This window comes from Fusarium mangiferae, assembly GCF_900044065.1.
Source record: "Fusarium mangiferae strain MRC7560 genome assembly, contig: FMAN_scaffold009, whole genome shotgun sequence".
Classification (NCBI taxonomy): domain Eukaryota; kingdom Fungi; phylum Ascomycota; class Sordariomycetes; order Hypocreales; family Nectriaceae; genus Fusarium; species Fusarium mangiferae.
Genome location: NW_024573929.1, coordinates 1,892,859 through 1,917,002, shown reverse-complemented (window position 1 = coordinate 1,917,002; position 24,144 = coordinate 1,892,859). Strand labels below are relative to the sequence as shown.

At 46.9% G+C, this 24,144-nt stretch overlaps 10 protein-coding genes across 10 annotated transcripts; 5 read left to right on the top strand and 5 right to left on the bottom strand.

The window, feature by feature from the left end:
• Positions 1–664: 664 nt before the first annotated feature.
• FMAN_08417 (uncharacterized protein) lies at positions 665–2,671 on the top strand (the record flags this gene model as incomplete). Its single annotated transcript, XM_041835294.1, has 3 exons — positions 665–1,152; positions 1,206–2,079; positions 2,135–2,671. 3 exons carry the CDS (start codon positions 665–667, stop codon positions 2,669–2,671), a joined length of 1,899 nt encoding a protein of 632 aa, XP_041685472.1.
• A 607-nt stretch (positions 2,672–3,278) lies between these two features.
• FMAN_08418 (uncharacterized protein) lies at positions 3,279–5,991 on the bottom strand (the record flags this gene model as incomplete). The annotated part of the gene is made up of 6 exons (XM_041835293.1): positions 3,279–3,893; positions 3,960–4,320; positions 4,382–5,040; positions 5,155–5,361; positions 5,433–5,785; positions 5,841–5,991. 6 exons carry the CDS (start codon positions 5,989–5,991, stop codon positions 3,279–3,281), a joined length of 2,346 nt encoding a protein of 781 aa, XP_041685471.1.
• Positions 5,992–6,414: 423 nt separating this feature from the next.
• Positions 6,415–7,429, bottom strand: FMAN_08419 (uncharacterized protein; the record flags this gene model as incomplete). The annotated part of the gene is made up of 2 exons (XM_041835292.1): positions 6,415–6,922; positions 6,999–7,429. 2 exons carry the CDS (start codon positions 7,427–7,429, stop codon positions 6,415–6,417), a joined length of 939 nt encoding a protein of 312 aa, XP_041685470.1.
• Positions 7,430–9,184: 1,755 nt separating this feature from the next.
• On the top strand, positions 9,185–10,045 carry FMAN_08420 (uncharacterized protein; the record flags this gene model as incomplete). The annotated part of the gene is made up of 1 exon (XM_041835291.1): positions 9,185–10,045. One exon carries the CDS (start codon positions 9,185–9,187, stop codon positions 10,043–10,045), a length of 861 nt encoding a protein of 286 aa, XP_041685469.1.
• A 219-nt stretch (positions 10,046–10,264) lies between these two features.
• On the bottom strand, positions 10,265–11,818 carry FMAN_08421 (uncharacterized protein; the record flags this gene model as incomplete). Its single annotated transcript, XM_041835290.1, has 11 exons — positions 10,265–10,310; positions 10,358–10,777; positions 10,830–10,967; positions 11,016–11,053; positions 11,103–11,125; positions 11,178–11,300; positions 11,351–11,369; positions 11,420–11,442; positions 11,495–11,582; positions 11,642–11,674; positions 11,732–11,818. The coding sequence occupies 11 exons, from the start codon at positions 11,816–11,818 to the stop codon at positions 10,265–10,267; spliced, it is 1,038 nt and encodes a 345-aa protein (XP_041685468.1).
• Positions 11,819–12,678: 860 nt separating this feature from the next.
• On the bottom strand, positions 12,679–13,200 carry FMAN_08422 (uncharacterized protein; the record flags this gene model as incomplete). Its single annotated transcript, XM_041835289.1, has 1 exon — positions 12,679–13,200. The coding sequence occupies one exon, from the start codon at positions 13,198–13,200 to the stop codon at positions 12,679–12,681; it is 522 nt and encodes a 173-aa protein (XP_041685467.1).
• Positions 13,201–14,011: 811 nt separating this feature from the next.
• Positions 14,012–14,791, top strand: FMAN_08423 (uncharacterized protein; the record flags this gene model as incomplete). Its single annotated transcript, XM_041835288.1, has 1 exon — positions 14,012–14,791. The coding sequence occupies one exon, from the start codon at positions 14,012–14,014 to the stop codon at positions 14,789–14,791; it is 780 nt and encodes a 259-aa protein (XP_041685466.1).
• Positions 14,792–15,876: 1,085 nt separating this feature from the next.
• FMAN_08424 (uncharacterized protein) lies at positions 15,877–16,272 on the top strand (the record flags this gene model as incomplete). The annotated part of the gene is made up of 1 exon (XM_041835287.1): positions 15,877–16,272. The coding sequence occupies one exon, from the start codon at positions 15,877–15,879 to the stop codon at positions 16,270–16,272; it is 396 nt and encodes a 131-aa protein (XP_041685465.1).
• A 388-nt stretch (positions 16,273–16,660) lies between these two features.
• FMAN_08425 (uncharacterized protein) lies at positions 16,661–19,895 on the bottom strand (the record flags this gene model as incomplete). The annotated part of the gene is made up of 7 exons (XM_041835284.1): positions 16,661–17,119; positions 17,177–17,406; positions 17,468–17,660; positions 17,724–17,951; positions 17,998–18,537; positions 18,590–19,394; positions 19,456–19,895. 7 exons carry the CDS (start codon positions 19,893–19,895, stop codon positions 16,661–16,663), a joined length of 2,895 nt encoding a protein of 964 aa, XP_041685464.1.
• A 1,174-nt stretch (positions 19,896–21,069) lies between these two features.
• Positions 21,070–23,052, top strand: FMAN_08426 (uncharacterized protein; the record flags this gene model as incomplete). Its single annotated transcript, XM_041835283.1, has 1 exon — positions 21,070–23,052. One exon carries the CDS (start codon positions 21,070–21,072, stop codon positions 23,050–23,052), a length of 1,983 nt encoding a protein of 660 aa, XP_041685463.1.
• Positions 23,053–24,144: the final 1,092 nt, after the last annotated feature.

The window sequence follows — 24,144 nt, the reverse complement described above, 5'->3', positions numbered from 1 at the left end:
CCACATGCAAATGTTCCCGAAGTAGACTTCTAGTGAGACAACCATAGGGAGAATACGACACGGGCTATACTTGGCAACCAAAACCTCAAAGAAGTACCCTTCCAAGATTCTCAGATTGGGGGCCAAGGAATGCGATTGGTCCTTGCCTGAAATGTGCCAATAGAAACCGCCTGATGTCGTATTGCGCCGGGGCACGATAACAAAGTAAAGGCCATCAACCGGAGTGGATAAAGATAGACCAACATACAACTGTATCAGCCAATCTATGCCAGTATCGAGCTATCTAATTACTGACTGCAAAAAAGATGAGTTTAGACCGTACGTTGTCTGCTTACCGTCCAAATCATGGTAGAGAGATGGTTGAACCCCGCAAGGAGCGGTCAAGGTTTCTTCCAAATGCGTCTCACTGCAGCAAATGAGTACCAATCGTTACAATGGTGGCTTATGTATGACACGTTGTTCAACAGTCCTAGAGTCACGTAAGGCAGAAGTGCAGCCAACAACTTTGATGATTGGCTACGCTGATGCACGTATTGAGGGGTAATGATAAGCTTACCATTGCATGCTTTAAACACGCTGATCGATTTTAATAGAACGGGAGGACCTCGAGCTATTTTCTGAATTTTCCTTCCTTTCTTATTCCCGTGTTGGTCTCTCTTGAGCGATGGCCCACAACGATATTGAACCAGTCGCCAAGCTAGGCCTCAATCTTGCAAGCTCCCTACAAATAGAATCGGAAGCCAACCACAGAGCCCAACTGGTGCTGCCCAAGCTGATCAATTTGATCAATTCTACTGCCCTGACACTGACAAAAATTGACAATCTGATTCAAGAAAGTGCAGATGCGCTCACAACGCTATGCCTGGAAGACATCACTGGCCTAACGGCCACGTGCGAAAAGATTTACACCGGTATATTGATCATGCTGGTACGGAAGACAGAGAGTATTGTTGGCGACAAGGAGATCAATAAGATCTCGCGGGAGGAAACAGGAAAGTATCTCGACTGCGTCGCTCACACCAGTGTATGGAGTGACGAGTCTTGGGAGCGGCTCGAGCTTGAACTGAGGTACTTTCGGCACCGCTTGACGCAGATCAAGTTTGAACTCATGCTGCGCTATCTTTTGGGTACTATCGCGCAGGGTCAGATGCGGTAAGCTCGGGTCATTCTATATGCTGTCTGTGCTAACTTGATGGTTCCACTAGGGCAGGGACTCGACTCCCAGGTAGCTTTGAGACCGAGTCCACAATCCGACAACTGGCAAAGACGGTGGACAGACAACGAGCAAGTCACAACAGATTTTGGTCCAAGAAGGTGGCCAAATGGACCATCATCGCTCCACCACCAGACTCTAGCAATGTTTCCATCGCAGATGTTAAAAGCACTTGCACTGTTTCAAGTACACCTACTATTGCGGTTGAAACAAAGACTGAAGAGGTCAAGCCTGTTGAGAGCATTCCAAGCGGTGAAACTCAGCCGCCAGAATTGCCCGAGGACACCGAGGCTTTGGTTGATACCACTGAAGAGACCACCAGCTCACCAACACAAATGAATCGACAGCCGGCCAAAGAACACGGCTCAAGTCTGCTGACTGCTACCAGAAACTGGATCAAACGGATCCTCCTGCCAGGATCGCATGATGAATGGAAGGATCAAGACCTTGAGGTTTGGCAAATTGATCTTGCCGCTCATTTCAACAGCATCCCAATCAAGACATTCAAACGCCTTGAACTGGATGACAAACATGTCAGGTCCGCTCTCTCGAAGGCAACCTCCAAGCCCAGATGGAGAAAGCGTCCAGGACTCCTCGAACAATACGACTCACTCGATCAACGTGTCCGCCAACGGATCGACGATGGTATCGATGCCGCCAAGCAATCGAGCCCTAGAGAACGTACTTGGATCGCCATGTCGACCGCCAGTCCTCCACTCAAAAACAGATACGAGGCTGTTGTTCAGACTGATGCTTCTATCTGTCTTTTCTTCCGGCTCGGTGATGAAGTAGAGCCGATACACGTAGTTGAACTTCACACGGGTAAAAGGTTCACCTTCCCGTATGCTTCTTGCAAGGATCTAGATGTGAGTTTAAGAGATACTGAAGCGTCTAGCACTGGCTGATTGACATTCACTGCAGTCACTGCGTAAAAGACTCTCTTCCCTCAGCTTGGGATATCCCGCGTCAGCGATTTTGAAAGACGGAAAGTATAATTTCTGCGCCGAGGACGGAACCGTCATTTTACCTGAGACGTGGGAATCGCTACGCCGTCCTGGCATGACACTGAACATTCAGAACTATGGCACCCCAATACCACCGATGTTCGGTGGCCCAACGCCCTTCAATCGTCGTCCGGGTATGATGCCACCTGGACCTCCGAACGTTGTTACTGCTGGCCCTCCCTGTACAAGCACTACTACCTCTAGCAGTTCATCAACACGTTCTTGTACTTCTCCGACTATGAAACATATTCACAGCGAGATGGAGGAGCTGCTTCGGCTTTCTGACTCTTGGTCTCCTGACCCGGATACAATCAGCACCGGCATAGATAGACTTCTTGGCTTGTGGACTAATGCTCTTGATCCGCATGTGAACGTCACAGAAGATTCGGATTCAGAGTGGAGTTGTTCAGCGAGTGACTCTGACTACTACAGCTGCGGCAGTGTGAGCTCCTAAGGGAAAGTCCGCGATGTTAATGAAGGAATGTGAAGGATTGGTTTAAATTGAAACACAATAGGTTCATGTATCTCGCTTCAGGTAATTCTCCTAGCATCTGTATCTAATTAGATAGCTACGATTTCATTTCATTATCTGAAATTTCCTTCCAGTCGTGATGACCACGTAGGAAACCAATGTAACCCATAGGAGCGGTCGACGAATTAACACTCCACTCAGAAGCCTCCGCAAATGCAACAGCGGTAGGCCCTATGGAGTTCGATAGTCATCTGCAGCATGCCTTGTATGCAGATCTCTACCCTGCTGTAGCTTTGACTGTGACGCCACAGCGTAGCAATAGTGACCTGCAGCCATTAAGGGAATAGGTTCCTCTGAGAATAGAAGGCTAAGAAAGAAGCGTCAAAGGATGGTCGTAGGATTAGCGTGATTGGGATGAGACGGCGAAATAGAGGTCAAAGAGGGTTATGTCAGTCCTTAATATGTTTACTCTGTTATTTGACATATACAGATATACCTAATTATCCATCTGCTCCATCACCACTTTCATCCAGTGTGCCTAATGGTGAATGCAGTCCCGACCTACTATGTGTGAAATGTCAAGTGAATACTACCAGCCCGACTCGAGAGCGTACACCACCTTGCTCGCTACCTGGCTTATATCTCCAGCTCCAAACAGCACCCACGGCGTCAAATACCTGAACCCATCTCTCTCGACGGACATTAGGTGAAATATCTTTCGCATCTCCTCCATGCCAATGTAATCGATCCTGTTCGCAGAACTTTCTAAACGGTGGAAAACCCTCGCCTCGTGGCAACGGCGCCACCAGTTGAGAATCTCAGCGGCCATTGCTGCAGCGATAGTGGCAGACAAGGTCGAGCCTGACCCTGTCCCCATGGTATCCTCAGTAATCCTCCCGAATCTGACTTCTTCACCTAGTGTGCTGAACCTGTCACGCGGATCCAGCAAACTGGGGTTGAATGCCGAGCTGTTCCCGAGTCCGTCCGTGGAATAGACGCAAAACACATTCGGATCTCGAGCCGGATAGGGGACAGGTCGGTTGCCCCCTTCGTTCCCGGCGGCAGCAAACATGATGACGCCGCGACCCGAGTTCCGCGTTGCCGCATGACGGATAACCCTCTCGACCTCTGAATCCCGCTGGTGGAAACCAAAACCCATGCAAAGAATATCTGCTTCAGTTTCTACAACAGCATAATTCACGGCCTACCCCAACCAGGCCCAGTTAGCCGAACAACCGGGTCATAATTTATCAAGCATAGGGCGACTAACCTTCACGATTTGTTCAACCTGTGATGCCTGGATGACACCCTCGGATGTTACCTTGAAGACGTGGATCTCAGCCGAGGGGGCTAATCCTAGAAGCAAGCGCGTTACCATGGTCCCAATACCGATGTTGTCATATGCTTCGGGATCGTCGTGCACAAAGCTCCTAACCTTGACTTTGTCTCTGAGATCGCGGTGACTGATCTCCCGAAGCAGATGCTTATTCACCCCGGTACTAAAAATTGCTAGCTTCACGGGCCTTACATCTAAATCGTCGGCCGCGTACTTGACCGTGTCAAGAAAGCGTTGCAGTGGCTGCAGGAATCCAGATTCGTAGTAGTCAAGCCACCTGTCAGCTCTTTCTCCGCTAGAAGAGTCGTTAGCAGGCAAATCATAACTACTAACGGCCCTCGGCGTGCAAAGCTTACACAGCAGAACGACGCTGCTCCTCTGCATCTTGGAGGTCACGCAAGCGGAAAGTTGGTGTCCTGCGGGGGCCTTGCTCGGTCCTTGCTGCTTTCTCCCAGCCTTCCTGGGTATTTGAAACGATTGATGGTCTCCTCATTGGCTTTATAGGCTCCACTTGTTTCTTTGTACCTGTCGTAGCGACATTTGGACCTGAGGCTCCTGAGCCTTCTGTCACCTCTGCCTCTGCCTCTGCCCCGTCTGAATTAAGCGGCTCGGGCTCTGATTCACGTTTGTCTTCAGAGTCATTATTGATGTCGTAGCCCACCATAGCAGTAATCAAGTTCGTGATGAGGCTTCTTCTCTGGTCAGTGCTAATCATGTCCGCCTGCAGCCCATACTCTCCCAGCTCATTCTGTAATTCAGACCATACTGACTCATCACCGGCCTGTAGACTCTGTACAAACTTTGCATCGATCCTGCTCAGGGGTGAAGTTGTTATTTTTACAAGCGCGTTTTTTATGACCTCTTCAACATCTCGAGTTATCATACTAGCGACGTCAGCTTCGGTGCAGTCAAGGCGCATCACTGGGTTGCAGTGGTCGCAGCGTGGAATCTTTCTGGAGATGGTTTCTGAGGCCTGAGCCGTTACCAGGATCTTAAGGTGGGTTACACGGTGGACCTATTTGTGCAGTCAGATTTCCTCAATTTACCCAGAGAGGGAGATGACTTGATCTTCGCCTGACCAGGCCATTCGTATGTGGTCAGGAAAGGTACGCATAAGCAGATCCCATACCTCGTGATTCTCGGTGCGGAAGAATTTCGAGATTGCCTCCATAAGATTTCGTAAGCCAGCCTCCGTTTCATTTGACTGTCGGCATTTCTCCAGACCATCCAGAACACAGTATAGAGTTCCCGACTTTGGCGACAACATTGTCTGCTCCAGTATACCCCATAGAAGATTGAACTTGTGCAAAGTTTTGTGATGGTTGAAGGCTTTCACCTAGATGTTCAAATCGAAGTCAGCCATGGTCCTTGAGCCGCCATCCGAGGTTGAGAATAGAACAGGCTTACTGCGTAATGGTGCGACAGCGCTGGTTCACGGGTAAACCAACGATGGAGTAAAGCAGCAACGGCGCAAACCGGAGATTGAGCCTCTTCTCTGCGCCTGTTAAAAAAGAAGTAGCTCACTGAGCTGCCTCTAGGCAGATGCTTGATGAGATGACGTGCCATGACGGATTTTCCCTGGCCACTCTGACCGGTGACTATCAGCAAGCTAGAAGAATCAAACTCCATCCAGCGCAGGAAGTTGAGATCTTCGAAGAACCACTTCCCCGTATTGGTAGCCATATCCGGAATATCCTCTCTGTCACCCTCATAGTCGTTGTTATCGATGTCTAGGGCCCTGATTACGTTGTGTACCGGATCTGTGAACGCACTGTCAGCTCCATCTGCCAAAGAGGCCCGGCGACAACTACAGACTTTCCATCCCGGAGAAGATGCTGGCGGTCAGACTCTGCACAGTAACCGAGGCATTGTCAATGCCAACGGCACCCACGAATCCCTTCGAGTTGTTAAAGGAAACATTGCCGAATTGCTGTGACAGTTCATCAAGATGCCGACGTGAAGACATGACAAGTAGGCCACTTGGTAACTCAGATAGCTGCTGACGAATCTAGCGTACATCAAAGACTTCTCAAGATATGTCCAGTCAGAGAACCGCCGGAAAATGGTGAGAGTTAAATCAAGTCTGGACTCCTCTCTCGAATGTTGTTGGACTGAGGCAGCTGATATACCCCTCCTTGACACGGTGGAGCCCTGTTGACGAATTAGGGGGTGCATAAGCAAACAAGGCCGTCATTGGATAAGCACATCATGAACAGCAGGTGATGGAGACTGGTAGGCTAGACTAGTCTTGGAGGTAATCTCAATCCAAGAATACTACATCAAATACCGCATCTTGTGTGTCTCATCGATTTTCAACATCTCAAGCAACAAAGAGCGACGTTAAATCAACCTGAAAACCATCTGTAGCTCCTTAGACAAACGTTGCGTTCTAACCATCATCACCGCTTCTTGATCTGGAGCTACTGTCCGGTTTTGACGTCGGACTATTCCAAAAGTCCTTGAAGGCCTGACTGTCCATTCGACCCACGTATGCCTGGCTCGAATTCTTGGCATTCGTGTTCCCGAACTCCTGCTGCACATTTCCGGTCCCAAAGTTAGAGCCAGCCACCCCAGCTCCCACCTTGGAGGAGTCCTCCGAAGTGACGTCGCCGAACTTCTGGTAGGTGTTGTTGGACTGCGCCTCTGTGACGCCGAGTGCCTCCGCGCAAGCCTTCTTGAGAATGGGAAGGATGGTGAGTGTCAGATCCCGCTCACGGGTCGTGATGGGGATTATATCGTTAGTCTCGTCGGCCTCGGCCTCCTCGTCAAGTTCCAGGTCATTGACGTCTTTCTCGATGGTAACGAGCCGTTGAGACTGCACCCTGAGCGCCTCTACCTGATTCTCTAGTGCCTTTTTGAGATCTTCGATCGAGCCGTAGGTAGATGAAGAAGTGGCCCTGAGAAGCAACGAATCGTCAGTCAAGAAAGCGGACATCTCGAGGGTTTGGGATAAATGGACAAGGCAGTCCTCACAAAATGGCCGAAGTCACCGCAAACTCGACTGTGTCCTTGGCGACATTGAGCCGAGTCCGGAAGCCCTCGAGCTTGGACTTGCGAAACGTCACAGTCAATTTGTCGCGATTGCTGAACGATCCATCCTTGGAGTGTGCTGTGTATTTCTCCATAGTTCGCGTGAAGTCCTTTGTGATGTCTTCACAGACAGCAACCGTTTCCTTGATTCCGACGCGCTCGAAGATCGGAGCCAAAGCGGTCGGCTTCTTCTCTAGATTAGTCTGGAGAGACTGCAGAACTCGCTGCACCCCAGCAATTTCGGTCTTCATGTCCGCGATGGTCTTCGGTGCGCTCTGAAGGCCATCGATAAGGTCGTACAGGCCTTGAGCGCTGGTGTAGGCCGCACCAACGACGGCCAGAATGCTGGCAGTTATGCTGAGGGGGTCAGCCATGTTGTAGTCTTGGAGGGTCTGTGGAGATGATCTGCAAAGAGCCAGCAGCACGGTCTTTAGCTAGATTGATCATGAAGCGAGCTCCGAGGCTTCAGTATACCTATGATTAGGCTGTTTGATGTTGGGCAGCAATTTCTACCTAAATTCGTATTACCTAAGTGCAGCCTACATGACTTGGTAATTAAGGTAAACATTATTAAAAAGCGATTATAATATTAATATAATAAATTATATATTAACAGAATGAACTTTTTAAAAGATTTATTTATTTTATATTAAATAAACACTATAGAATTACTTCTAAACTATAAAATATAAAGACCACTATTATAAATTATCTATTATGAGGTACCTCTTTGCATTAATGTCAGCAAGAAAGGCCATTCGCTTTAGTGTAGGCTACATACTGGGGTCAATACAACATTCTCTAAACTGGTTCTTACGTGCCCACAAAATCGACTACCGGCAGCAGCAGCGCTTGCATGCCGCTACAAAATGCTTAGTGGAAATTTGACCTATGTTGCTGGTCTCTGGCTAGAGACTTTGGCTAGTATTAACCCGTTTTGTCACATAGCAACGCCCTTGCTAGACCGGAACAGCGTTTTACCCCAACGTGGTCGTGGGCCTCTGTTTATACAGGAGTCATACTCAGAAGCTTCCATTCGCTCTTAGCCCTAGGATCTGCGAGGGTGCAAAATAGTTCAAGTATATGGAGGGAATGCTAGTCGCGGGTACAGTGGCTACCAACAGTCTAACTTCATCCCTAGGTTCGGTCTGACACATGGCTAGGCTAGAAGGCATTAAAGAAGGAGCACCATTTATACGTAACTATTACTTATGCCGAGAATTAAAGTACTAGGTAGCTCTTGGTGAAGAAGTTATCCTCATTTTGATTTAACGTACCGCATGGTCCACAGATTGTCAACGGGAGCGCCATCTTGGAGGGATCGTAATAAGTTGCGTCGACTCAGACATGGGTCATTTTGAAAGAATTGGATCCTCTAATTTAGAGTGTTCTAGGAATTGGTAGGAGTACAAAGTTGTGCAAATTTATTAAAGGCATTAGGAAAGACTTAACGTATTATATCTAAACTTAAGAGTTAATAGATTTATTAAGAATAGCTACCCTAAAGTATTTACTATTAGTAACTTAGGATTTTATAGCAAATCAATCTTATTAAGTTAAAAGGCAAATAAAATAAAGTACAGTCTTCCCGATACTTAGTCTAAAACCAATCCCACTAACATTACTTATACTCCACGGAGTTGCTCACTCTCGCGCCTCACTGCTGTCAGCTCAGGCAAAAATGATTCGTTCGCCTATTTTAAGAAAACCCAGCCACAACACAGCGCCCAACGGTATCACCATGCTAAACCCGCTTGACACCGACCTAAACCTGAAGAGGAACGCGAAACAAGCGGTCGGATATACAGAAAATTGATTGAACAGTCTGACACTCTTTGTCTGTGGTATAGCTCGTATTATTGCTATATATATGTCAGCTTACGTGATTTTATCCAATGGTTTTGCGGCTGTGCTACTGATCGTCACCGTGTGGAACGACCTGAGCTGGCTACGCGCGGCCACGGATCTTTTTATAGTAACATGCTAATACGAGATAATATCTCCGCTATCACGCAACAAAGAAAACATTTTATCTTTCTACAAAGCTTCTTCCCCCATCTCAGCAGGCTCTTGAACTTAAAACTTTAATCATTTCCTCTTCCGTTCTTATTTATTTTCGTAATTTCAGCATGCGCTTCCTTTCCCTAAGCCCATTCTTCGCCCTGCCCGCTTTACTGGCTGCAGCCCATCAGCCAAATGACGTACCGCCCGATCCGTCATACTACGATGTCCCGACCGCGATAAACCGCGGCCACGAAGCTCCCCTCGATGCGCAAAAGGCTCAGCAAGATCCATGGCAGAATGGAGCGCTAGTGCAGCGATGGCGACAGTGGGTTCGGCGACAAGATACGGACTCGTCGGAAACGACGGAAACAAAATCGGAGACTCGAAACACCGAAGAGACCACGCAAGACGAACCGACCACGACGGAAGAAAAGACCACTACAACGGAAGACAAGCCTACGACGACCGACGAGCCCACTTCGACGACCGAGGAGTCTACAACACAAGAAACAACGACCCAAGAATCCTCATCTACCGTCCAATCAACCTCGACCGAATCCTCCATCTCCTCAACCTCCACATCAAGCAGCAGCATCACCGCCACCGAGCCCGGCGCATCCTGCTACAGCACAACAGTCTCAACCACCGTCGTCTGCTCCATAACAACCGACGGCCGCACCGAAAGCGCCTCATGCATCACCAACCGCATGACATCCAGCACGTGCTCCCCCGGTCTCTTCTGCACGATCCATCCCGACTCTGGCGCGACAGTCTGCATGGAGCAGCATAACGAGATCGGAACAGAGGGTATCGTTGTAGCGACGTTCTTTGGGGCGTGTATTGCGGGGTGCATGGCGGTGTTGGTGGGCATGTGTTTGAGGGATAAGAGAAGGGAGAAGAAGTGGCAGAGTATTCAGCGGGTGAGGACGCTGAAGCAGGCGAAGAGGGCGGAGAGGACGAATTTGATGGCTCCTGTGACGCCTTGAAATGCTATCACAGGATGGAGTCAGCATGTATTTTCTTTAGTCTGAGACTTGGGAGTTCTTGGAGTTCCTCATCATTGCCCGGAGAATAATAATCCTTTCGATGTTTGTTCTCGTCACATGTTTTGTACTAAATAATTTCTGAAGAAGTGACTCCAAGTCTGTGAGCCTATTTCGAACCATAACAACCTTTTCCATATTTGCAAGACTAAGCTGGTGCAACTATCCTTGGACCTGTTCCTCCGACTTCTGCCCGGTAACAACGAACCTACACAACAGTCAGTTCTATCAACTCATATCCTCAAGAATACTTACACCTCCCAATAGGCATGGACCTTCAAGTTCCTCATCTCAGCCCTTACCTCCGCAATAAACACCAGTATCTCCTCCTGACTCATCCCAAGCCCCTGCCTCAACAAGAAGCTACTAATAGTCTCGAGGTTCCTCTCAATGTTAGCAAGCGTCCAAAGCCCAATCTCCTTGAACTTCGGATCCTTAGGCCAAGTGTTTGTAGGCCACTTAAATGCCTTTCTCGTAACATTGACGAAGCCGGCTTCTTTCAGCCGCTTTTCGTGGTTAACGCCTTCATCGAAGGGCCGGCCGAGAGCCAAGGCGCCTTTGGCGGTTAGTTCGTCCCATCTATGGAGGGGTGAGTCGGGCTTGAGCGTTCCGTCTTCGGATTTGGCGGGGAATACTGGGTCGATGACTTCGACCCAGCCTCCGGGTTCCAAGTTCCTGGACGTTGTTAGCGAGGAGCAGAGAGTTTGGAGTTTGTGGAACGGTATACTCGTAGCATTGGCGGATTAGTTTATCCCAGTCTGCTATGCTGCCGACCATGAGACGAACGAAGATGTAGTCGAAGGGCTTAGTCCACGTCCATTCCTTCTCGGCGTCGTCGATCTCGAACGTACAGTTTGGGGGAACGCTGGATAACATCAGCTAATTGCCTGGACTCTTAAGATTTCATGCTTACAAATCTGGCTGGATAGGAGCAATATCGATGCCGAAGACCTTAGTTGTTCAATAATTTTGGCGAAGAAAATTGAATCGATCATCTTACCTCGGCATGTGGATGTTCATCAGCTGCATTGTCAACGTCAGCTCAGCTAAACCATTTAGCCAGTATTTCACGCACCAAACTCGACAGCCCAAATTCCCGTGCCGGTTCCGACATCAAGGACTCTTTTTGCTGTGTCAGCGTTGGGCGAGAAATATCGCTTGCCGCCGAATGTCAAGAGAAGTTGGTGGTTCTGGAGATCTGTTGCATAGTCAGCTTCAGATTTCCAGGGAGATACGAGACGAGTTTACCTAGGCGCTCTGATTCATTCTGGGAGCATGTTAGTGAAAACGTGGTGTCAGAAGCATTGGGGGATATACCTGATCACTTGGAAGCCAGTATTCTGTACATGCCAATCAGCACAAGATTCCGTCAGGCAGCCATTCCTTGCTCACTCTCATCTTTATGATATCCGCGACCATTAATCATATGGTATTCGTAAATACTGGAGCGCAAAGACGCGGTCGATAACTCATCATCGGTCTTCATGCAGCCATTCAATTAGTTACCATTGCTACCATGATGGGGGCCTAGTAACTTACAACTCCGAGGGCTGAATCGTCGTCGCCTGCTTCCTAATAGTGGAGATTAACATAAGCTTGGCCGATCGCTGCGTTCTGTCATTGTCTTACGAGAAGAGCTTCTTCCGGGCTATCAGCATCTCGAGGAGGTGATTGCGCTGCAGCTGGCGATGAACTTTTGGACTTGTCATTCGCCATCTTGTGCGCCTCAACTTTTTGCTAGCGATAATGGTACAGACAGGCAGACCAAATGGTATCTCGAGAGTATGTGCGGGGTCGTTGGTATTTGAGAAATGTTGCGTATTAGTACGATCCTAGCACTTTATCCGCTCGTGGTCTGATTTGTGAACGAACCCTGGAGGAACGAGGTATTTACAGGCCAGTGCTGTGCCGGAGAGGAGCATATGTCACTGTATCATACTTACGTCACGCACTATTGCAGAACAATCTCTTAGTTCAAGGTTGACCTCCAAAATCTAGCGATAATGTGAATGGACCAGCCCCAAACACGACTCATAAGGCCAATGCATCGTTAAACACCTTCGGGGTCTTTTGATTCAATATGTCAAGTCCGTCATGAAGGTCTACACAACAGTGACTGCTTGTTCTGCTGATTGATGTGAATGGCTGGCCTCGTAGAGTGGTGGATCTCTTGTCTTTTCTGCAAGGTTGCATCCCTCTGTTAGACGCAATGGGAGTCAATGGGGATGAATGGCCTGCATACGCGAGACAGGGGAAGACCAACAGTGGCATACTTGGCGAAGAAACACGCGGGGTTGACACCAAAACCGTTGCAACAAGTCGCAAATTTCTCATCAATCACCATTTTAGTCAGTGGACCCTGGTATAAGGTTTAAAGTACTTTGAAGACTCTGCATGGGCCTTTTGAAGAACTCAGTAGACTTTGGCAGCGTCTGCTGTGTCCACCTGAATATAGCTATGGAATTCTGTGAGAAAGCCAATCGTTACTCCCCATCTCGCGCAACCTTGGCTAATGCCTCCTCAGCGTCCATATATCGCAATTAGCGCTTTCGCAAGGCAGACCAACATCTATCAATCTAAAACTGAATAGCCCGCTTGAATGGCTGACCATTATAATCCTTCTGATCATCAAAGTTCTCAGCATTAACAGCAATGATCTTGACCCCATTCTCATCAAGGTACGGATACTCATTATCCTTCCAGAAATTCGCAATAGCATTCCCCTTGATCATGATCACATAGGCCGTTCCACTAGACTCCCTAGCGAGCGCTTCTCCCATACGAGGAAATAGCTTATCCTGCTCAGGACCTTCGCCGCATTCCTCGATCCAGTCGAGATACTTGTTGTTGTCGAATACTTTGCCCCAGTAGTTGCCGTCTGTGACCTTTTGCTCGGCAAAGGCTTTCGCCTGCTCTTGCTTGGCGCCGGCGGTGTAGAAGATTGTGTTTTCGCCGACGCTGGCGTTGTCGCGGATCCATTGGCGGATGGTGTCGACGGAGGGACAGTCTCGGCGGTGGAGGGTGTTTGCTGGGGCAGCGAGGATGGCGGTTGGGGCGATGAAGGCGAGGGTGAGGGAGAGGATGTTTGAGAGTCTCATTTTGAATGGCTTAGGAGTTGGAACTGAGTAAAGTTGGGTGTTGTGGTATGGAAGGAAGTGAAAAGAGAGACTACGATACTGTTTGAATGGTGCTTTGATGTGATAGAATTGGAATGAAGCGATCTGGAACCGTCTTTATACTATTAACAAGGGCCGCGTCCGGAAACCTGGGAGATAACAGAGCCCTGTTTGTTTGTCTCCAAGCGTTGGAGGATCGCGCCAAGGTATCATACGGAGCTCTCTCCCATACTTTCAAGCCTCCCGTTTATCAGCGGGCTCCATACTCGTCTGACCGCAGTGTGTTCAAAAGTTCCTCTCCCAAGATCGAGATCCTCACGAAGAACTCGTTCGCCGTCTGAGACAGATGCCGTCACAATCACCATCACACTCGCGACGAGTATAGATCAACATAGCCGTCAGCATAAGTGGAATCGCGAATGTCAGCCTTGGGATGCCAAGTCGGTGGAATAATCCCCGATGCAAGGAGCAAACCAAACGGAAGACTAATTTAGCACCCGAAGGATCGATGTTAGTTCAGCTATGTCGATCTCTCAACTGCCGCCCCCTCCATGGCGGGGTCACAGCCTCGATGCCTAGCCGCGAATGACGTCTTTTCTAGGCACTCAATTTTTGCCGATCAGAAATCTCACGTAAGAAACGCACAGCCTCATGTGATGCAGGACGGTATGTTGCCACGTATTATGACAAACGAAAATACACGTCGATCATAAAAAGTTCCAAAGGATGAGGACGGCAGACAACATACTCAGACCTTGCATCCATTCAGAAATCATCGCTTTACACCGCAAACATGGCAGACTCGCTCAAATATCAACTCCTGGCTCTGGCGTCAACTGGAGACACCAACAAAATGAGAACCCTACTATCAACTAGCGAACAACGCCCATCACAAGAAACTATCCAAGAGGCTCTGACAACAGCCGTAAAGAACTCCCAATACGATGCTGTACGTTACCTCTTGCTAAGGTCCGGCTCCACCCCTCTCAACGAGGAAGTCGTCCGAGCAGGTGTCAACACGGGCTCAATCCCGCTTATGCAGGCCTTGATCACCAAGGATCCATCTGTGATCAACATGCAGTTCGACATGCGGGGAACACCTCTCATCGTTGCATGCATGGGTCGACAGCATGTTGACTTTCTGCGCTTTCTTCTTGAGGCTGGGGCAGATCCTAATCAGGAGCCTGATGCAGCTGCGTATCCCCTTGCGTTGGTTGCAGGGCTGTACAAGGATACTGCAGCGGTTGACCTTTTGTTGAAGTATGGCGCCAAGATTGAGGGTTCAGGTGCACTTGCTGCTGCGGCGAGGCGGGGCAATGAGGTTATGATGCGGTATTTACTGGAGAAGGGGGCTCGGCCTGAAACAGATGGTACTTCAACGGCCACTAATGATTCACCTCTTCATGTGGCTATTAAGGCGGGACATATCGGTATAGCTAGAATATTGATGGAACATGGCGCTGATCCTATTACTGCTGATGGTACTGGTACTTCAGCTATCCAGCTTGCTAAGCAGTTGCAGCAAGAGGGCAAGGCTACGTCAGAGATGGTCGAGGCTCTGGAGGGCAAGTAGAGCAATAAGCCATCAACAAAGCAGTCAGAAAGCATACTCCTAGTAATGATCACATCTTCAATACCTATAATTGGCTATCTAATTGCCTCATTGAACGGGTGAGAAGTAACAGTGATGAACGTCATACTGATATCTGCACAGCCTGATGATTTTCAGCTGTAAGCGCCAAGCAAACATTTGATCCATTCACATTGGTCTTCTGACATGCAGGTCTCAAAAGGGTCATTTTTTCAACATGATCATGACTCAGTAACCCGAAGTAATCGAGATGGAAGTCTGCAAAGAAACGCATTAAAATCTCACTCCTGACAAAAGTCTTTTCTACGATGCTCATACCCAAATGTGAATAAGGCTATACGCTCACCAGTGGAGACAAGGCACCAACGTCCCATTGGCGTATCGGCTCGTGAGGCGCACAACGCCCCCATTATGAAGATGATCGTCGTCTTACGCGCCGAAGGATTACGCCGGAGTATTTGTTACGCTTACTGAAGCGGGCCGATCCATCTCCAATGTGACTAAACCTTAACCCCACGCGGCTCAGCCGATGAACTTTTGAAGTACGCTAGACCCCACGTGATGATCAGACGTCTAAACGTCACAAGTAATCCTTCCTGTAAGCCGTTGTAAGACATGTGAGTGGATATTGGGGGCCAGCAGCCTGCTTCGCCTTCGGCATTGTGCTCTTGAGGATCAAAGCTGACGATGAATGGCTTGATTATCGCATCCGATGGATCTGACAGGAATCATCATCGTAATTTTTACAGGAACTGGTTTGTGATGTCGTTGTAACCAGGCGTTTGCATGTTGATCAATTGCATCATCTGACAAATATACAGAGTGAAAGAATAAAGACTATAGAAGCAGTTGGGCAGTATATAGAGGTCAGATCATCTTCGACTATTAAATATTCAAGACACCACAAATAAAGCATCTTAGCCTCATAACTCCAGAGACAGAAATCTCATACCTTATACATCATATACTACAGATCACACATAGTCATACAACAACAGAGCAAGCAAGACAACCAAAATCTCATCAAGCTTAGCACTATCAACATCAAGTCTCACCAACAATTCAACATGAAGTTCACAACCATCCTCTCCATCACCTCTGTCCTTGGCCTCAGCCAATCTGCCGCCATCCACATGAGCCGCAACCCCTCCTCTTCCCTCTCAACCCGCCAAGACCCAGCATGGTCTTTCAGCGTCTATCAAAGCAGCGAGAGATGCACCGGCGCCCGCGACACCTACAGCGGTGATGGAACCCAAGAGTGTACCCAGGGAATTCGCAATGGTTCCTTTGGATCTTATACCACTGGCGAGATCAGCGACAAGTGTTCAGTGTACATCTACAACAATGATAACTGTGATGATGGGGGTATCATTGACATCTTGACGAGTGCGGATCCGGATGGCTGTTTGCAGCCTCAGCTTGAAGTCACTGGCGTCGCGAGCTTCAGAGCGCAGTGCGGGTAATATTTTAGAGGATAGTATTAAATAGGTCATAAATTATATACAATAGCTGGACATAGTGTATAACCAACGGTTTGCACTTCTCGTAAAATATGTGAAATCCCCAATATGTCTACCTCACTTGTGGCCAAGCATTTGGTACTACTTTGGAATACAGCATCCTGGTAGTCAAGTAGGAGTGGTAAGACAGATATTAGACAAAAGTAGACTGCCCTTTACATAATAGAGTGGGATGAGGGGACTTGGACGGTTATACCTGCACCGGATGATCTTGCATAATCTAAGTTTCCGTACCAGAGCTCGGAGGCTATGGGCATGGATGCCAGGACATTGATTCAGCAAAGATATTCAGCAATTGCATTCTCAATCTCTTAAGTCACTAGTCTTCTTACTAATACTCGAGCATCTCACGGCGGTGCCGTCGAACCTCCCGTACTAAGTCGAAGAACGCTGCATCGACTTGAAAAATAGACTCAGTGTCTAATTCGACGAATTTGCAACCAAGATCTTTTGCTAAGGATTCACCTTCCTGAGTTGCCACTTCTCTCAACGAATCACGGGAGCACCTAATACCAACCATGACCATCGGGAAGTGATCCTTGTCCTTCTGCCTGAAAATCTGATGATAGTAAGGGGTGATTTCTTCGAAGCTCCGACGGCTCGTGACACTGTAAACTAGCATAAAGCCTTCTCCTTCTCTCATATATTGCTGTAACAGTGTAGAATACACTTCTTGCCCAGTTGTGTCAATCACGTCGATGGAAGCAATCTCATTGTCGATGAGACATGATCTATGATATGTGTCTTTCTTGGAGGGGTCAAATTGATCGCAAGAATAGGGCTTCACAAACTGGAGCAACTGTCAGCTTCAATCACACTACCAACAGAGGATCATGTGTCGACTTACTTGAATAGTAAGATCACTTTTACCACATCCACCTGCACCCAGCAACACCAATGGGTATTCTGACTGGATTTTGTCCTGGAACCTGTAAGGGGGGACATAGGGTTGATTCTGACGCTTTACTCTTTCGGCTTGATGTATCCATTCTGTAATCCTTGTTTCAGAACCAAGAGTAAAGCAGATACGGCATTCTGTGTCATCGTTCATCCACTTGATTTCGCAACCGTTGAATTCTTGTATGTGTTAGCTCAACCCCTCCCCCCAAAAAAAAGGGTCCTTGCAATGAGCTTTTACCTTGTTTAGGTGATATATGTACTCGTTGTACTTGATTGAGATTCTTTGCAGGAATGATTCGAGTAATGGAAAGCCGGGTTCTGAGTCCTTCCGGAGGTGAAGGCTTCCCATATCCCAGCATACCTCTTCGTCGGCCGCTTGGGAACGATTCTACTGCTTGTACAATCCCCTTTTGAAAGAGATAGAGCTGGATCTGGAAGGGTAAGAGAATTAGTGAAATGCTAACCACAGTTCACATTAACAGCAACAAGCATACCTTTTCTTGTCTGGTTTCCATTATATCCACTTTGTCAAACAACAAGAGTTTGCCTAGTCCCAAAATGACCTTATTTGTCTCATAATCTTGGTCTTTAGACAGTGTAGCTTTAGCACGATTGAGCTCCTGAGTTCTATTGGACTTGTCAACAGCCTGTTTAACCCATTTTAGACAACTCTTTGCTGAGTCTATGTGATCAGGTTTATGAAGTCCATATCGAGCAATTTCCTGGATACAATTAGTGCCGTAAACGGAGAATAATATGGCGTCATACTTTGAGGAAGGCATCGTATTTATCTAGTTGCTGAGAGGGAAGGCCCAGTATTGTTAGAACGTCGCCTAATACTCCCTGACGCTCAACATCCTGAACATCGGCCAATGAGAATGCAGCTCTGACCATTGATTTACACTCTGCTTGGCCCGTGATGAGAGCGGCATAATAAGGGCTCGAATGTAATGCCAATTCCCGGAAAGGCAATTGCCAATTTTGCTGTGAGTACGGTTTCGAAGCCAACATTTCTGCTATTATCAAAAACTTTCTTTGAACATGGACGAGTGGGCCGATGGGCGCAAACAAGGGCTCAAAAGTATCTGTGGGAAGGTTGTGGAACGATCTGATCTCCTTGACATTTTCGAAAAGGGTTTCCAAATGTTTGAGATAGAGCCTCTCATCGCAGAGGAATGCATCCACGGCCAAACTTACGGGGTTAGGCTTTACGGCAAATACATTCGGAGCAGATTCAAATACGATCGCTTGAACCATACCGGCTTTGGTTAGGCTCGCCAAAAGGAGCCGCACTAGGCTGATAACCTTCTGTTGCATGAGTCGTCCGTTCATCTTAAATAGTATAAGGTATATGCATTACCTTCACATGACATGTTGTATCATCGAGTAGAATGTCGGTATCAGTGACGAGCTGAAATGTGGGGATAGACGGGCATTTCGTGCAAGCCTTAACAAACTCTGTTATCGCAAGCTTTGATACCTCGTCGGATGGATTCGACGCGATTAAGTGTTTCCATCTTTCGTGATTTGAACAGTCGAGTTGATCGAATAGCATCAACAGTGGAATCCCGAGCCTAAATATAGAGATTAGATTTGACAGTGGATTTTCATCGTGGGAGGATTTCCGCTGCTGGAATTGCAAGAACCAGTTAAACTGCGTTAACTGAAGTTGCACTTCGATACAGTCATGGTAGATAGATCTCGTAAGGATAGTTGGAACGAGTAAAGTTGTAGGCTGGATACTTTCTTGCCCAAAATTGTAATGCTGCGGATTCGAGATGTCCTCAACATACAACGGAAGTGCTAGAACGGAGATGTCAGATATGTCGCTCAGACTGATTCCGGATAAGCTCGACCATGCGTGGGTGCGAGCAACAGAACTTCGTGCTGAAAAGTCCATGGTATCTCTCTTTGCTTGCCGGTAAACACGAGATAATTTTAGATCATGCTCAAAGTCAAATTCGAAGACAGAAGACCGCCGAGATGACGTACTCTTCCATCCCTGGACATCTATATCTCTTGTGAACTGGATTGTTGCTCGGCTTGTATCGATAGTGTTTTCTATGCCCATCATCCTCCTAGATAGATCAGTATTGTCTCTGAGCAGCATGTTCACTGCTGCAATTAACTGCTGCTGACTTTCTTCAGCTCTAGCTAGAGAATCGCTTTTTGAGTTCAGTTAATTACTTATAAACCTCAGCAGCGGATGAATAGTAGACAACACACCTCTGGAGAATACTCAAAATGCAGACAATAGACGACTTGAAAGCCTGCAGCTTATGAAGCATGGCAGTCAAAGAACTCTTCTTCCTAACCCACTGGATCGGCGTCCACAGGCTCCCTCCAGGGCTACTGAGTTCAAGAGGCGGTAGCGTCTGTAGCACTGCTAAAAGCTCGGAAAATATCTTGACTCCATCGAAAAGGACTGCCGTTAGCTGATCCACCTGGATCAGTGACGCGTATCTCACATTAGCCGCGGAGAAGTTGCTGATGAGCTGTTCTAGCCCAATAATGATAGTTTGTGTCGCAAGAGCTTCAGAGGAGACCTCAGCCGCAATCACGGGGGCGTCTTTTGCTGCAGTTGTATATGGGCGGAGAATTTTGACGACCTCACCTGCGGCGGTCGCGATCCCCGCTACAGACGCAATCACGCTCAAGGGATCCATCTCAAATGCTCAGGTAGCGCGACAGATGGAGCTAATGATACGAGAGTGAGAATTTGCAATGGGGAAAACGTTAGGGATGAAAACCACGGAGGCGGCTGCGCAGCTGAAAATCTGCCTTGGATGTCAGCAGTCATACGCCACAGTCAGTATTTTAAGGCTGTGCTGGGGTTGAAAGACAAAAAGATTACCTGGTAATCCATTTGACAACGCTGTGCTGCGCTCACAAATAACGGCTAATCAATTGACGGCCTTTTATGAAATATTCATAGTAACTGGATTATATAGGATTATATAATATTTTAGGTCAGTGGCTATCTTGCCAGCATGAGCCACCATCTCCAAGCTCAACTGCAGCCTGATTTCAAAAGTGATATTACCCCGCTTCATATCTGACTAGCCATGACGCAAGAGCTGTTTTATGTACTATCACAGACAAACCTAGAATGTCCTACCATGTGTTAACCTAGCTTCGTCAGGACTTAGGATAAGGACAAAAAGAGTTCTCGGTCGGCGAACAAAGCCTCCTGGCTGCATATTCTCCGCTAGGTTTGGCGATCACGATATCGTGCTGGGTAGCCATCCAGCGGACTAGATTGTCACCAGCTCTGCTGCTTTTATCGGTGTTTAATTCGAGAAGGATTTGTCTTAATTTTCGCGTGACCATGCCGGGGCCGATTATATTTATGTTTGACGTTCGGAATTCGATAATTTGTCTGATAAACAGTCTTCTCTACTAATAAATCAGGAAAAACCTTGAGGTTAAAGCGTATTTAAGTAAAATATTAATAAATAGCCAGATTGTATTAAGATAACTAAGATAAAATGCAATTAAGTAAGCTCAACCTTTAATGCAATATTATACTTCAAAATAGAAAAAACTAGTTTTAAAGAACAAAACTTTAGAGCTATAATTCTTATTAAATATATTGCTGAAATAACTCTTGCAAGAATAAATTTGTTTATTATAACCTTATCCACGTTGATACTACAAGAAAATGGCCGGATGAAATAGCTCTGCTCATGTCTACCAATCCTAGTTGAGATTTTGGGACAACGTTGGGCTCAATATTGATGCTTAATTGCGGCTGACTGTTTCCTCCGCCGTGCTCTATTCACCTATGTTGGGACGTCACCCTTCCAACAATTCAACAGCTCGAATCTCCAGACAAGTCAGATGGAGTCATCCGAGGACGACTTTGGTGCATCCGTCAGTGCACTAGCCCTCAGCAAGGTTGGGTTAGGCCCTCGGCCGGGAACCAAAGAAGACAACTTTTACACGCCGCGTAACGAAGACTTCTACTCAAAGTATAAATACTGTCCCTTGGGCAGTAAGAGACCTACTATTCGTCTCCTCAAGGTCTACCCTAAGAGAAAAACCCTTGCTCAGCATATGGATGACCACCCTGACTGGAAAACCAGCAGCTGCGACCCAGCACCTGTTAGCTTCTCATCACTCAATCCCTCTTCAGTCCAAAATGCCTCATCTAGTGAGGAACTACTGGCCTGCGACGTGCTTGACGGAGTGTCGCTCTCCGCGTCCACAGGGCGGTACCTAGTTCTCTCGTACGCAGCAGGCGACCCCCAAAACACGGCGAGGATCTTAGTCGGGGGACATATCTTCAATGCCTTCGCGCAGCTCATCCACGCCTTCAAGTGTGCTGTGGACTACTGGGATAAACAGAATGGTTGTCGAGATGGATACTTCTTATTCTGGGTTGACCAAATCTGCATCAATCAGTCGGATGAAGTCGAGAGAGGCCATCAGGTCATGATGATGCGCGATATTTATTCCCGTGGCGCTACGACTCTTGTCTGCCTCTCGACCGCCGATCAAGAAAAACCGGCTAGGCCGTTCTCGGGTTCCAATACGCAAACACAAGAGTTCGGAAAAAAGGCCGGACTATGGGGCCCAACAGAGACTGAAAAACCGAACCCTGGATTAGGGTGGCTCACAAACGGGCCACCTCAAAGTTCTACAGGGCTTGTCGACGTTTTCTGGAAAGATTGCTACGATAGAGGGCCTCGTCCCGAGACTCTCACATCTTTTGTGGCTTTTCTTCTATCTCCTTGGTGGACACGGTCGTGGGTATACCAGGAGTTCGTCTGTTCCCCCAAAGTCCATTTTGTATTTGCAGACTATGGCGCTCCTTGGGAGACTATATCGTCATGTTTGACCCCAGACCCTGGTTCTTGGTACAATGTGTGGAAAAGTCGCCTCACAGGCAAGGATCACCAGGATATCGTGCGCGCCAAGAATGAACAATTTGATCAGCAGCACGCGCAGCAGAATGCCGAGGAAGGTGAGCAAGAGCCAGGGCGTGGTACAACCATTCTCAGTTTCGAAGAAAAGGTGAAAAAGCAAGTTGATTCTCTTATAGAGAACCTCACCGCTCCGGATGTGGAAAAGTCGATACGCACCGTGACGGCCATGATGAACGGCCGTTCGAAGCATGAGAGTCAAGTAGGAGACTTGCGCGTTCTTCTCCGACACGCGCGAAACTTCCAAGCATCGGACACAAGAGATAAAATATACGCATTTGTTGGGCTTGCACGGGACGACTATGGCTTTGAGCCCAGCTATTCACAGGAGAATACGGCTGTACACGTCCACTCAGACGCGGCACGGAGAATCGTCGAGATTGACGAAGATCTAAACTACGTTCTGGAGCAAGCATTTGTCGGCAGACGTGACCTGGGCTTCTTTCTTCCTTCATGGGTCCCAGACTGGAACTGCAGCGAGGATAGGGGCATATTGTTGGAGCTTAAAAGCCTCCCCAACGGGGCCAGTGAATCGCCCGGATCTTTAGCACTACTAACAGATTGGCCAGTTGAGGAACCGGATCCCTATTCCCAAAGGACCAAGCACAAAGGCCTTAGTTTGCAAGTGACCGGTAGACATGTCGCGACAATCCCCCGAGGATCCCACGAAATTTCTCCAAACTTGCAACAGTTCGAAACTGATTCGGGCCTGGTGATTTACGCTCCCAGCACGGCGCGACCGAAAGATGAGATATGGTCGCTTTCTGGATGCGAGTGGCTAGTGTTCTTACGGAACGAGGGGAAAGATAAGTACTGCTTTGGCGGCTTTGTTGTTGTCCATGGGCTCGAGGAGAAGTCAACTTTTAAGAAAGAGACGAGGCGAGTTTTTCTAATTTAATTTGGAGAATTCACTTAAGGGATAAATTATAATTATATACTTTTTTTTTTTTTTTTTCCCTTACTATTAGCCTTATAAGGCTATTAAGCTATTAACTTTATATATAAAGGCTTAAATAATAAGGCCCCTATAGTAGGCCTATATTTTAAAGGTTAAAATCTTATAAGGTTTATTTGCCTTAATAGCATAATTACTGCCTTAATTAAGTAGTATTAATACTGCCTGCAGGTCCCTTAGCAGCTGTGTTAGCCTTATTCCTTTAACCTACCTAAAAGATACATTAAGTTTATTATATTGTAAGTATATTCTCTGGCCTATTAGTTATAGCTGCTAATATTAATTATAGCTACTAATATAATACCTGCTATATAAAATAGCCTATAGCTATATAATTATACCTATTATATAACTGGCTATAACCTTAATTTAGCTATTAGACCTATTATAAAGGCAGCTAATAGAAAGGAATATAAAGAGATATATATAATAGCAGCTATAATTAAGAAGAACTTCTTATTAAAAAGCTAATCTAGCCTTATTAAGATAGCTATCTTTAATTATAACCTAATTAGGTTAATCTATTATATAGGCCTTTTTAGCCTAATTAATTTAACCTAGATTAATTATAAGCTATTAGGCCTAAAGGACCTAAAAAGGGGCCTAATAGAAGGTTATCCCCTTTAGTTAGACTAGGTAGCCTTCCTTACTGCCTTTATAGGCCTAAACTTAAATATATATAAAGTGTGGCTTCTTAATATAGCCAAAAGGGTTATTATAGTAGAGAGGGAGCTACTTCTGAATTAATAATAGGCTAGTTATAGTCTAAGATTATAAAAGCAAGAGGATAGTATGTCTGCATATAGAAATAAATAAATATAAGGTAATAATAAGGTTTAAAGGTTTAAAGGAATTAGGTTAACTTTTATATAAGTTAGTTAATAAAAGCTAAATTAACCTAAAGTTAATAATAAATCTACTAATTAAATGTATATACCTAGGCACGTAACTAATCGACCTTGCGTCTAAGAGTAGATAAAGTGATATCAGTAAAGAAGCAGTGGTTTAAACTGGGGGTAATTATATACTTACTAC